At 60.8% G+C, this 10,842-nt stretch overlaps 1 protein-coding gene across 6 annotated transcripts; it reads left to right on the top strand.

Annotated features, from left to right (window-relative positions):
* The first annotated feature begins 3,434 nt into the window (after window positions 1–3,434).
* Window positions 3,435–9,583, top strand: ZNF446 (zinc finger protein 446). Of its 6 annotated transcripts, XM_062177492.1 has the most exons (7): window positions 3,797–3,921; window positions 4,522–4,902; window positions 4,977–5,178; window positions 5,480–5,562; window positions 8,571–8,652; window positions 8,849–8,938; window positions 9,062–9,583. In XM_062177492.1, the coding sequence occupies exons 2-7, from the start codon at window positions 4,561–4,563 to the stop codon at window positions 9,577–9,579; spliced, it is 1,317 nt and encodes a 438-aa protein (XP_062033476.1). In that variant the 5' UTR covers window positions 3,797–3,921; window positions 4,522–4,560; the 3' UTR covers window positions 9,580–9,583. The 6 variants fall into 6 exon arrangements, with proteins under 6 accessions (XP_062033473.1, XP_062033474.1, XP_062033472.1 ...); XM_062177489.1 differs by lacking the exon at window positions 3,797–3,921 and adding an exon at window positions 3,435–3,483 and having other exon boundaries at window positions 8,849–9,583; XM_062177490.1 differs by lacking the exon at window positions 3,797–3,921 and adding an exon at window positions 3,483–3,567 and having other exon boundaries at window positions 8,849–9,583.
* Window positions 9,584–10,842: the final 1,259 nt, after the last annotated feature.

The following is a 10,842-nucleotide window of genomic DNA, read 5'->3' as shown; positions in this document are numbered from 1 at the left end:
CATCTCACTTGGCTTGGAAATCCTCTGATACCACAGAGATGTGTTTAAAACATAAACCCAGGAGTAAGAAGGTGGTGAGGGACCAGTGTTGTGGTGCAGCAGGTTAAACCTCTGCCTGTGATGCAGGCATCCCATATGGGCTCTGGTTCGAGAACTGACTACTTGCTTCTGATCCACCTCCCTGCTAACATGCCTGGGCAAGCCATGGAAGATGGCTCTAGTACTTGGGCCCCAAGACCCAGGTGGTAGTCCCAGAAGAAGCTCCTGGCTCCTAGCTTCATCCTGGCCCGGCCCTGGCTGTTGCAGCCATTTTGGGAGTGAACCAGCAGATGGAAGATCTCTGTCTCCTCCTTTCTCTCTGGCTATCAAATAATAAAAAGAGAATCTTTAAAAAAGTGGGAAAAGAGGAGTTAATGGTAATAACACCGGGGGAACTGTCACTGACATGGAGGAAACCAGATGCTGAGTTAGTACTGGAGGTAATGAGAGGTCCACCAGGCTAAGCCTGCAGAACACCAGAGAGCTTGAGAACTAACAGCCCAGGGAGAGGAGACCCAGAACAGAGTTGCCTGGGGAAGGCCATCTGAGAAACCATTAAAGCCCTGGCACTGGGGGTCCGCAGTGTGGCACAGCTGGTTGAGCTGCCGCCTGTGATGCTGACATCCCATATGAGTTCCACTCCAATGCAGCTCCCTGCTATTGCATCTGGAAGGCAGATGAATTACTTGGGCCTCTGCTACTTACGGAGTTCCAAGCTCCTGGCTTTGGCCTGGTCTTTGCAGGCATTTGTGGGGTGAATCAGTGGATGGAAGCGGTCTCTATATGTATCTTCCTCTCTCTAATTCTACCTTTCATTTTTAAAAAAAAATATTTATTTGAGAGGCAGAGAGAGAGAGAGAAAGGTCTTACATCTGCTGGTTCACTCCCCAGGTGGCTGTAATGGCAGAGCTGGGCTGATCCAAAGCCAGGAGTTTCTGGGTCTCCCACGCGGGTGCCGGGGCGCAAGGACTTGAACAATTTTCTACTGTTTTCCCAGGCCATAGGAAAGAGCTGGATCTGAATGGAGCAGTTGGAACTTGAACCAGCATCCATTTGGGATACTGGCATTGTAGGAGGCAGCTTTACTCACTAGGCCACAACACCCTAACTCTGCCTTTCAAATAAATAATGTGGGGCCGGCGCTGTGGCGCACGAGGTTAATCCTCCGCCTGCCGCGCCGGCATCCCATATGGGCGCCGGTTCTAGTCCTGGCTGCTCCTCTTCCAGTCCAGCTCTCTGCTGTGGTCTGGGAAAGCAGAAGATGGCCTAAGTGCTTGGGCCCCTGCAGCCACATGGGAGACCAGGAAGAAGCACCTGGCTCTCGGCTTCGGATCGTGGCGGCCATTTGGGGAGTGAACCAGTGAAAGGAAGACCTTTCTCTCTGTAACTGCCTGTCAAATAAAAATTTTAAAAAATAATAATTTTATTTATGTATTTAATTTATTTTTTGACAGGCAGAGTGGACAGCGAGAGAGAGACAGAAAGGTCTTCCTTCTGCCATTGGTTCACCCTCCAATGGCCGGCGCACTGCGGCCAGCACATCACGCTGATCCGAAGCCAGGAGCCAGGTGCTTCTGGTCTCCCATGTGGGTGCAGGGCCCAAGCACTTGGGCCATCCTCCACTGCACTCCTGGGCTATAGCAGAGAGCTGGCCTGGAAGAGGGGCAACCGGGACTAGAACCCAGTGTGCCAGTGCCACAGGCAGAGGATTAGCCTATTGAGCCACGGCGCCAGCCTAAAAATAATGTTTTAAAAAGCCCCAGCACTTTCCCATCCCAGTAGATGGTGAAAGAATTATTTCTAGGTAATCTACACTGTCTTAAAGGAGAAGACCTAGCAGCACAACCTGATGAAGCCATTGTTTAGCTCAGAGTTGACACACCCACACACATGTTCAGTGCTACCAATCAGTGTTTTAGCCCACTGCTCTTCATCCAGAGCGGGCACTCAGGAATTCCCAAGCATCAGAAGAAACTAGGGGGCTGGCGCTGTGGCGCAGCTGGTTAAGCCACCAGGTCTGCAGTGCTCGCATCCCATATGGGTGCCGGCTCGAGTCCCAACTTCTCCACTTTCGACCCAGCTCCCTGCTAATGGGCCTCGGAAAGCAGCAGACGATGGCCCAACTGTTTGGGCCACTCACATGGGAGACCCGGATGAAGCTCCTGACTCCTGGCTTTGGCCTGGCCCTTGTGGCAATTTGGGGAATGAGCCAGCAGATGGAAGATCACTCTCTCATTCTGGCTTTCTAATAAATCTTAAAACAGCGGCTGGCTTCCATACGGGCGCTGGATTGTGCCTCGGCTGCTCCACTTCCAATCCAACTCCCCACCAATGGCCTGGGAAAAGCAGCAGAAGCTGGGCCAAGTGTTTGGGCCCCTGCCACCTACATGTGAGACCTGGGTGAAGCTCCTGGCTTCCGTTGGGCCCAGACCTGCTGTTGCAGCCACCTGGGGAATGAACTAGTGGAACGCTGTCTCCCTGTCTCTGTAACTCTTGACATCCAAGTAAATTTAAAGCCGGCAAATGCAATTTAGAATTGAATAAGGTGTGTGGGAGACAATTTGAGCTCCCACAGATTTACAGAATAACACTGCCCATTGGGAGAAATTAAATACAGGTCACCCTGTGTAGTGAAATGTTGAACACCTCCATCTCACTTTTCGGTGCTGATGTCCAAAGGCATGGAAGAGGGTAATCATGAGAATTACCTTTTCTTTTTTTTTTCTTTTTTTTCTTTTTTTTTGACAGGCAGAATGGACAGTGAGAGAGAGAGAGACAGAGAGAAAGGTCTTCCTTTTGCCATTGGTTCACCCTCCAATGGCCGCTGCCAGGAGCCAGGTGCTTCTCCTGGTCACCTCTGGGGTGCAGGGCCCAAGCACTTGGGCCATCCTCCACTGCACTCCCTGGCCACAGCAGAGAGCTGGCCTGGAAGAGGGGCAACCGGGACAGAATCCGGCGCCCCGACCGGGACTAGAACCCGGTGTGCCGGCGCCGCAAGGCGGAGGATTAGCCTAGTGAGCCGCGGCGCCGAGAATTACCTTTTCAATAGAAGTGTGCCCACCCGAGTCCTCTGTATTTCTGCAGGGAGGCTTAACCGAGGACCCCGGGGTGGCGAAGAAAGCCCACGGGTCAGGCCAGTCTTCCCTGCACCTCCCAGGACCACTGGCGGTCAATATCGCTCCAACTGCAGCACCCAGCCGGCCACCGAGCCGCTACTTCCGGCCTCTGCGCAGGGCCTGCCGACGCCTGCTGTTGCCGTGGAAACGGCTGGAGGCCGGCGGATGTGCTCCAGCTGTTGCCTAGGGGACGTATGGGCGCTGGGGCGGAGCTCCGCCTCAGATTGGCCGAAGGATCGTACGCCCCGCCCCTCGCCTCTGGCCAATAGGAACTAGACCCGCTGTGCACATGCGCAGGCTCGCATCGCGCGGTCCGCCCAGGTAGTGGGTGAGTCCTGTGGCCGGAGGGGAGGGGGCCGTCAAATCCACGCCACGGCGGATTCCTCTAAGGGCAGTGGAGCGCCCCTCCGTCGTAAGAAGCCGGGGTCGTGCCTACCCTTGCTCCTTGGGGCTCATGGGAAACGTAGTCCGAAGGGCGGGGCGATGCCCTCGGCGCAGGCGCGGGGCGGGCCTGGGAGGCGTCGTCAGGGCAACGCGCGGGGGGCTGGCGCATCCCGCGGTGGCTGGCGGGGCGGCGTGACGTCACTTCCGGAAGTGGCCTCGCGGCTCCGGGCGACGGCGGAGGTGAGCGCGAGCCTGGCTGGGCGGGGCGGGGCGCGGCGCGGCCTTTTGCGCCCCTTAGGGCTTGGGGTCGCCCTCCGGAACCCGGCCCGCCCAGTCGTCCCTTCTAAGGAGCCCTGGTTCCCCAGCCGCTGGGTCTGCACAGGTCTCTGTTCCCTCCCGGTGCCCAGGTCCTGGCACACCTGCCCCATCGCTCCGAGGCCTCTGGACAGGCGGTGTCAGGCCTGATCTGTCAGGTCTGACAGGTCCCGTGGGGACATCTCACAGCGGACCCCCTCCCCCAGCGCACGGCTCCACGCAGCCTGTGATAGTTACGTCCACGGGCCTGGGCGGTAGTTGGTGCGCCCGTCGGGAGAGCGCACCCGGGAGTGCACCCAGGCCTCCAGCCGCTCAGGGTGTTCCCGCTCCGTCAGATGTCGCAGACTGTGGGCGCAGGTGTGCCCCGGCACAGCCCTCCCTGGCTCGCCTCCTGCCTGCTGCTTACTGGGTCAGGGCCTCAGCACGCCCCTCGCCCCCGCGGCTTCGTAGGGTGACCCCGGAACCCTCTGCTGCGTCCTCGCCCCCCTCCTAGCCATCATCTCCCGTTTCCTTGAAAAGCCCCGTGGACACCTTGCCTGCCAGCATTTGTCCCTAGATTTTGCTCTCGGTTCGCGTCAGCCGTCAGCTCCCATGACCTCACCTGCCCCTGGCCTCTGCCCCTAGGCTGGGCCTAGGAGCTGCTACCCTGATCTCTCCTTTTCTGTAGGTCCCTCTCGGCGGCTCCAAGAAGACACCTTGAGACAAGATGCCATCCCCACTGGGTCCCCCGCCCCTGTCCCTCACGGACCCTGAGACCGCGCATGAGGAGCCCGAGGCCGCACGCCTGCGCTTCCGGGGCTTCTGCTACCGGGAGGTGGCGGGTCCCCGAGAGGCCCTGGCACGGCTCCGAGAGCTGTGCCGCCGGTGGCTGCAGCCGGAGACGCACTCCAAGGAGCAGATGCTGGAGCTGCTGGTGCTGGAGCAGTTCCTGGGCACGCTGCCCCCCGAGATCCAGGCCTGGGTGCGGGCTCAGCGACCTGGCAGCCCCGAGGAGGCTGTAGCCCTGGTTGAGGGGCTGCAACGTGACCCTGGGCAGCTGCTGGGCTGGGTGAGTGTGGCTGGCACCGCCCCTCGGAGCGGCATTCTAGGCTGGAGCCCCTGTGACTTGCGTCTTCTCCTCAGATCACAGCCCACGTCCTGAAGCAGGAGCTGCTCCCTGCAGCCCAGAAGACAGAGGAGTCCTCGGGAAGCCCCCGCCCCTCAGGGACAGTGGAGCCCCCTGGGGCGGCCCTTGGGGAGGGTCCGCAGGACGCCACCATGCAGAGGTCTGCCCAGCTCAGCTGCGCTGTGAAGGAGGAGCCTGATGCCGATGGGCAGGAGATGGGTGAGGGGGGGCCACCCAGGGCCAGGGGCCTCCTTGAGGGGGCGTGCACTTCCCTGGCCAGGGCAGGGGTCTCAGGAGCAGTTGCGCCAAGGCTGGGACCCCTGGAAGGAGTGTAGATTCCCCAACTGGGGTGAGGACCCTAGAGGGATTGCAGGATCTCTGGGAGGCGAGCGTCAGGGGCTGACTGCCCACCGTGTCCCACAGCGGAAGAGGGCCAGGGCCACAGCAGTGACACAGCACCTCTTGTCATGGCTCATGTGGGCAGCCCCTGACACCCCTTCCTGTCTGTCCCACTTCCCAGCACCCCACAGCACCCTGATTCCAGCCCAGTCCCCTAAGGGGCACCTTGGACATGGAGAACAAGCTTCCACATCCAGGATTCAGGTGAGCAGCTCCGCCCAGACAGGAAAGTGCAGGCCTGCTCCTGCCGTCTGGGTTCCCAGGTTCTTAGCCAGTGGCCCAGGTGCAGGCGGGCGTAGCCTGCTCCTGCCATCTGGGTTCCCAGGTTTCTCAGCCAGTGGCCCAGGTGCAGGCCCAGGTGCAGGCGGGCATAGCCTGCTCCTGCCGTCTGCTTTCCCAGGTTCTTAGCCAGTGGCTCTTGTGCTCTTTGCTGCCCAGAAGTCGGGAGCAGCAGAACCCCCATCCTCCCCACCCCCCACCCCCCAATCCTAGAGGTAAAGAGGCGAGCACTGCGGAGGATTCAGGCCTCAGGCCAGGGAAGCCTGATTGAGTGGCTGGACCTGGTAGACGTGGCTTCCTCACCTCTGGAGAAGCCAGTCAGGAGGTCTGCGGCTCAGGGCTGACACCCGGGGATTTGAATATGCATGTACAGGTGGGCAGGGAACATGGCGACCAGCTGCGACCTGACTCCCACACCCGAGACACAGTGGAGACGTACAACTAGGGAGACCCCCAGAGTCCTTTCTCTCCAGGGGCTGGGCCTGTGAGCTCAGCTCTAGGCCCGTTTAACCTCAAGCTCTTGGATTCTGGAGATGGGTCATGGGGCCTTGTCCTCCCCCAACTCCTCCGCTCTGAGCTATTGCACCTAGGCGTCCACAGCAGGGTTGTTGGTGACTTGGAGGCTGTGCAGGGCCTCCCTGTGGCCTGCTGGCAGTCAGCAGTGTGAAGTGGGGTGAGCAGGCTGCCCCTCCACGATATCTGCACGTCTGGCCAGCACCCTCCCCGCTGTGGGGTGAGCAGGCTGCCCCTCCACAATATCTGCGCGTCTGGCCAGCACCCTCCCCGCTGTGGGGTGAGCAGGCTGCACTGTCCATAGCATCTGCACGTCTGGCCAGCACCCTCCCCGCTGTGGGGTGAGCAGGCTGCCCCTCCATAATATCTGCATGTCTGGCCAGCACCCTCCCCGCTGTGGGGTGAGCAGGCTGCACTGTCCATAGCATCTGCACGTCTGGCCAGCACCCTCCCCACTGTGGGGTGAGCAGGCTGCCCCTCCATAATATCTGCACGTCTGGCCAGCACCCTCCCTGCTGTGGGGTGAGCAGGCTGCACTGTCCATAGCATCTGCGCGTCTGGCCAGCACCCTCCCCGCTGTGGGGTGAGCAGGCTGCCCCTCCATAATATCTGCACGTCTGGCCAGCACCCTCCCTGCTGTGGGGTGAGCAGGCTGCACTGTCCATAGCATCTGCGCGTCTGGCCAGCACCCTCCCCGCTGTGGGGTGAGCAGGCTGCAGTATCTGTGCGTCTGGCCAGCACCCTCCCCGCTGTGGGGTGAGCAGGCTGCAGTATCTGCGCGTCTGGCCAGCACCCTCCCCGCTGTGGGGTGAGCAGGCTGCCCCTCCACGATATCTGCGCGTCTGGCCAGCACCCTCCCCGCTGTGGGGTGAGCAGGCTGCAGTATCTGCGCGTCTGGCCAGCACCCTCCCTGCTGTGGGGTGAGCAGGCTGCCCCTCCACGATATCTGCGCGTCTGGCCAGCACCCTCCCCGCTGTGGGGTGAGCAGGCTGCACTGTCCATAGCATCTGCACGTCTGGCCAGCACCCTCCCCGCTGTGGGGTGAGCAGGCTGCCCCTCCACGATATCTGCGCGTCTGGCCAGCACCCTCCCCGCTGTGGGGTGAGCAGGCTGCAGTATCTGCGCGTCTGGCCAGCACCCTCCCCGCTGTGGGGTGAGCAGGCTGCCCCTCCACGATATCTGCGCGTCTGGCCAGCACCCTCCCCGCTGTGGGGTGAGCAGGCTGCAGTATCTGCGCGTCTGGCCAGCACCCTCCCTGCTGTGGGGTGAGCAGGCTGCCCCTCCACGATATCTGCGCGTCTGGCCAGCACCCTCCCCGCTGTGGGGTGAGCAGGCTGCACTGTCCATAGCATCTGCACGTCTGGCCAGCACCCTCCCCGCTGTGGGGTGAGCAGGCTGCACTGTCCATAGCATCTGCACGTCTGGCCAGCACCCTCCCCACTGTGGGGTGAGCAGGCTGCCCCTCCACGATATCTGCGCGTCTGGCCAGCACCCTCCCCGCTGTGGGGTGAGCAGGCTGCACTGTCCATAGCATCTGCACGTCTGGCCAGCACCCTCCCCGCTGTGGGGTGAGCAGGCTGCACTGTCCATAGCATCTGCACGTCTGGCCAGCACCCTCCCCACTGTGGGGTGAGCAGGCTGCAGTATCTGCGCGTCTGGCCAGCACCCTCCCCGCTGTGGGGTGAGCAGGGTGCAGTATCTGCGCGTCTGGCCAGCACCCTCCCCGCTGTGGGGTGAGCAGGCTGCACTGTCCACAGCATCTGCACGTCTGGCCAGCACCCTCCCCGCTGTGGTTTCTCATGGCTGCTGCCTCTGAGTCTGCTGCAGTTTCTCCAGAATTATTTTTGTGAACCTAGCAGGTCCCAGGGTGATAGGAGTTGGGACCTGCAGAAAAGCGGACCTCCTGGGGAGGGAGTCCCACTCCTCGGTGAAGGCAGTGCAGGTGCCACCAAGCTCACTGTCCAGGCCCTGGCTGAAGTCGCGCACAGGAGCCGGCAGCACTGACCCCTGAGCCGCCTCTGCCACCACTGTCGCTCCTTCCGTGAGGCCCCAGGTGCCTTGTTGCACCTCCTAACCTGGGCCTCCAGGAAGGACGTTCCTGTAACCAGAGCTGTGACTGGATCCGTGGCCGTCCCCTGGCCTTTTGCTCTCCCTCAGCACCCACTGTCCAGGGCACAATGGCCACGTTCCCTGCCAGGCCTCCCCCAGGGCCCACCCGCAGTTTCAGTTGTTGAGCCAGAATGTGGAGTGGAGCAATGGAGCGGGCAGGGGCTGCTGTGTGATAAGGATGTTGCCAGCGCCCACAAGTACCCATCTGACTTCTCCTTCTGCTTGCTTGGTAGATGAGGCTTAGGTAAAGAGTGAGGATGTGGGAGTAGGTGGGCAGCACGTGCCCATGGTGACGGGCAGCGTCCCTGCAGGAGTGGGGGCTGCTGGACCCTTTGCAGAAGGAGCTGTACTGGGATGTGATGCTGGAGAAGTACGGCACTGTGGTCTCGCTGGGTGAGGAACGCCCCTGCCTGCCTCCCCCCCCCCCCCCCACCGCCGGGTGGTGCATCCACAGTGCAGCCATTTCCTGTGCCCTGCTGTATCCTCCCTCCTTCCAAAGGGGCACCCATGTCATCAGAGCCCCCTCCCAACCCTCCCTCAGGCCAGCCCCTTGCTCAGTGCCTGACCAGCTCCTACCCTGCACCGACAGGATTACCGCCTCCCCAGCCGGAGGCCCAAGCCGAGTCGCAGCCTGGGCCGCAGCACCTGGAGTCAGAGGTCCGTGGAAGCCACCACCCAGGTGAGCAGTCCTTCCTGCATCAGGAGGGGAGGAACTGTGCCACTCCACAGGTCTGGAGGAGAGGTAAGCCCACATCACAGGTGCCAGGGCTCACCTGGCTCTGCCCGTTTCTCCTTCCCTTAGCAAGTGAGAGCCAGAGCCTCCGTGAGGATCCACCTGGCTGCCCAGAGGCCCAGCTGCCCCAGGGCCTGTCCAGGGCCACCACATCCACCCAGCTCTCTGGGCCCAGCCCAGGGACACCCCCCGCATGCCCCCCACCCACAGCCCCAGGGGCCAGTGTAGAGCCAGGTGCTCCTCAGAGGAAGCCCTACACGTGCGAGCAGTGTGGCCGCAGCTTCGACTGGAAGTCGGTGTTTGTCATCCACCACCGGTCACATGCCAGCGAGCAGAGCACAGAGAAGCTGCCTCAGGTTCCCCGGGAGCCCACTGCCCCACGCCTCCTGCGGCGCGCGCTCACCGGTCCCCGGAGCTACATGTGTGAGGAGTGTGGGCGCAGCTTCAGCTGGAAGTCGCAGCTGGTCATCCATCGCAAGAGCCATGCTGGCCAGCGGCGTCACTTCTGTGGTGACTGTGGCCGTGGCTTTGACTGGAAGTCACAGCTGGTCATGCACAGGAAGAGCCACCGGCAGGAGGTCCCCTGAGCCATGCAAAAGGTTGGCCCTGCCTTGGGGGCCTCAGAGTCCACTGGGCCTAGCTGCAGCTCCCAGCACCAGCAGCCCGTGCTGTCTGCCTCAGCGTGGGAGACTGGAGTCAGCAGGGGACACCAAAGGAACCCAGGGTCCCAAAAGGTTCCCTCCCCCACGGTCAGCCTTTCCTGAAAGGCCTTCTGGGTGTGAGGGAAAAACCTGCTCCCTGCCTTCTTGGGAGAGGCCTGGGTTGGACTCAGTGGCTGACAGTGACCTCGTGTTAGTGCAGGCTCCCACCCGTGGCGTGCTGCAGGCTGACCGTCCTCCCTGCCGTGGGACCTCCTAGCCCTGGTGCCTGTTGAGAAATTGCCTTTGCTGCCCACCCTGCAGCCCTGGGCCTGAGATCTTGGCCTGGAAAGTGGCAGGAACCCCAGGAAAACACAGCTGGCTTCTGTTTGTCCCACTCCATAGGAACCTCAGACCTTGTGAGTGTTGAATTATAAAATTCAACTTTTATAAGGGGGAGTTTTTGAATAAGAATCCCTGTTTCTGGCTTCAGCTGCTCAGATGAACGATGTGCTGTCCTCACCAGCAGCTGTAGCCACAGAGCAGCTGAGCCCAGTAAAGCCGGCCTTCCTGCTCTGCCTTGCTGTTGTGGCTGCTCTCGTCAGTCACCTGTGAACTCTTGAGCCTGGCTGGGGTGGGTGGTGAGGGGACTTCATTTCACAGCATGGCTGGACAAGGAACAGGGCCACACAGGACAAGTGTGCCTCCTGGAGCCTTGTGTGGTGGCCTGGGCCCAGCAGTGCACTGTATGACTTTCCTGTTAGACCCCGTCTTGTTGCCTGTCCAGTTCCTGGAGGGTGCTCATACCCAAAGCCAGCACTGTGTGGTCAGGTCTTTGTTGGGCTTCCTCTCTGGCTCTAATCCTGCCTCCTTATGGGACCTTGGTAGTTACATTGAGGCCCTACCTAGCATCTCATAATGATCTCCCATCTCAAGATCCTTAAGCTTAACTGTGCCTGCAGGGTCTCTTTGGCAATGTGAAACACTTGTCAGAGGACTAGGGTGAAGAATCTTCGGGGGCTGCCTCAGGAAAACTCCATGGAGGAGAACTGGCAAAGGTTGGCAGAGACTGAAGACACGCCGGTAAATCCAGGATCATACAAAGTGCAGTTTATATGGGTGACTTAGGGACAAAAGCATGTTCTTGGGCAGCAGGCAGCCAGAAAACATTTCCACACAGCAGAAAAATCTTCATCGACAACGTAGCCTGTG

Source organism: Lepus europaeus, chromosome 19 (genome assembly GCF_033115175.1).
Source record: "Lepus europaeus isolate LE1 chromosome 19, mLepTim1.pri, whole genome shotgun sequence".
Classification (NCBI taxonomy): domain Eukaryota; kingdom Metazoa; phylum Chordata; class Mammalia; order Lagomorpha; family Leporidae; genus Lepus; species Lepus europaeus.
The sequence above is the reverse complement of the archived record's forward strand: the minus strand, read 5'-3'. Positions and strand labels throughout refer to the sequence as shown.

What these genes read in the sequence shown, in the direction of transcription:
- ZNF446 (XM_062177489.1), top strand. Translation starts at nt 4,561, where the DNA reads ATGCCATCCCCACTGGGTCCCCCGCCCCTGTCCCTCACGGACCCTGAG. An exon ending in CTTCCACATCCAGGATTCAG is followed by an intron (nt 5,563 to 8,570) that starts GTGAGCAGCTCC and finishes GCGTCCCTGCAG; the next exon opens with GAGTGGGGGCTGCTGGACCC. An exon ending in CGGCACTGTGGTCTCGCTGG is followed by an intron (nt 8,653 to 8,848) that starts GTGAGGAACGCC and finishes CTGCACCGACAG; the next exon opens with GATTACCGCCTCCCCAGCCG.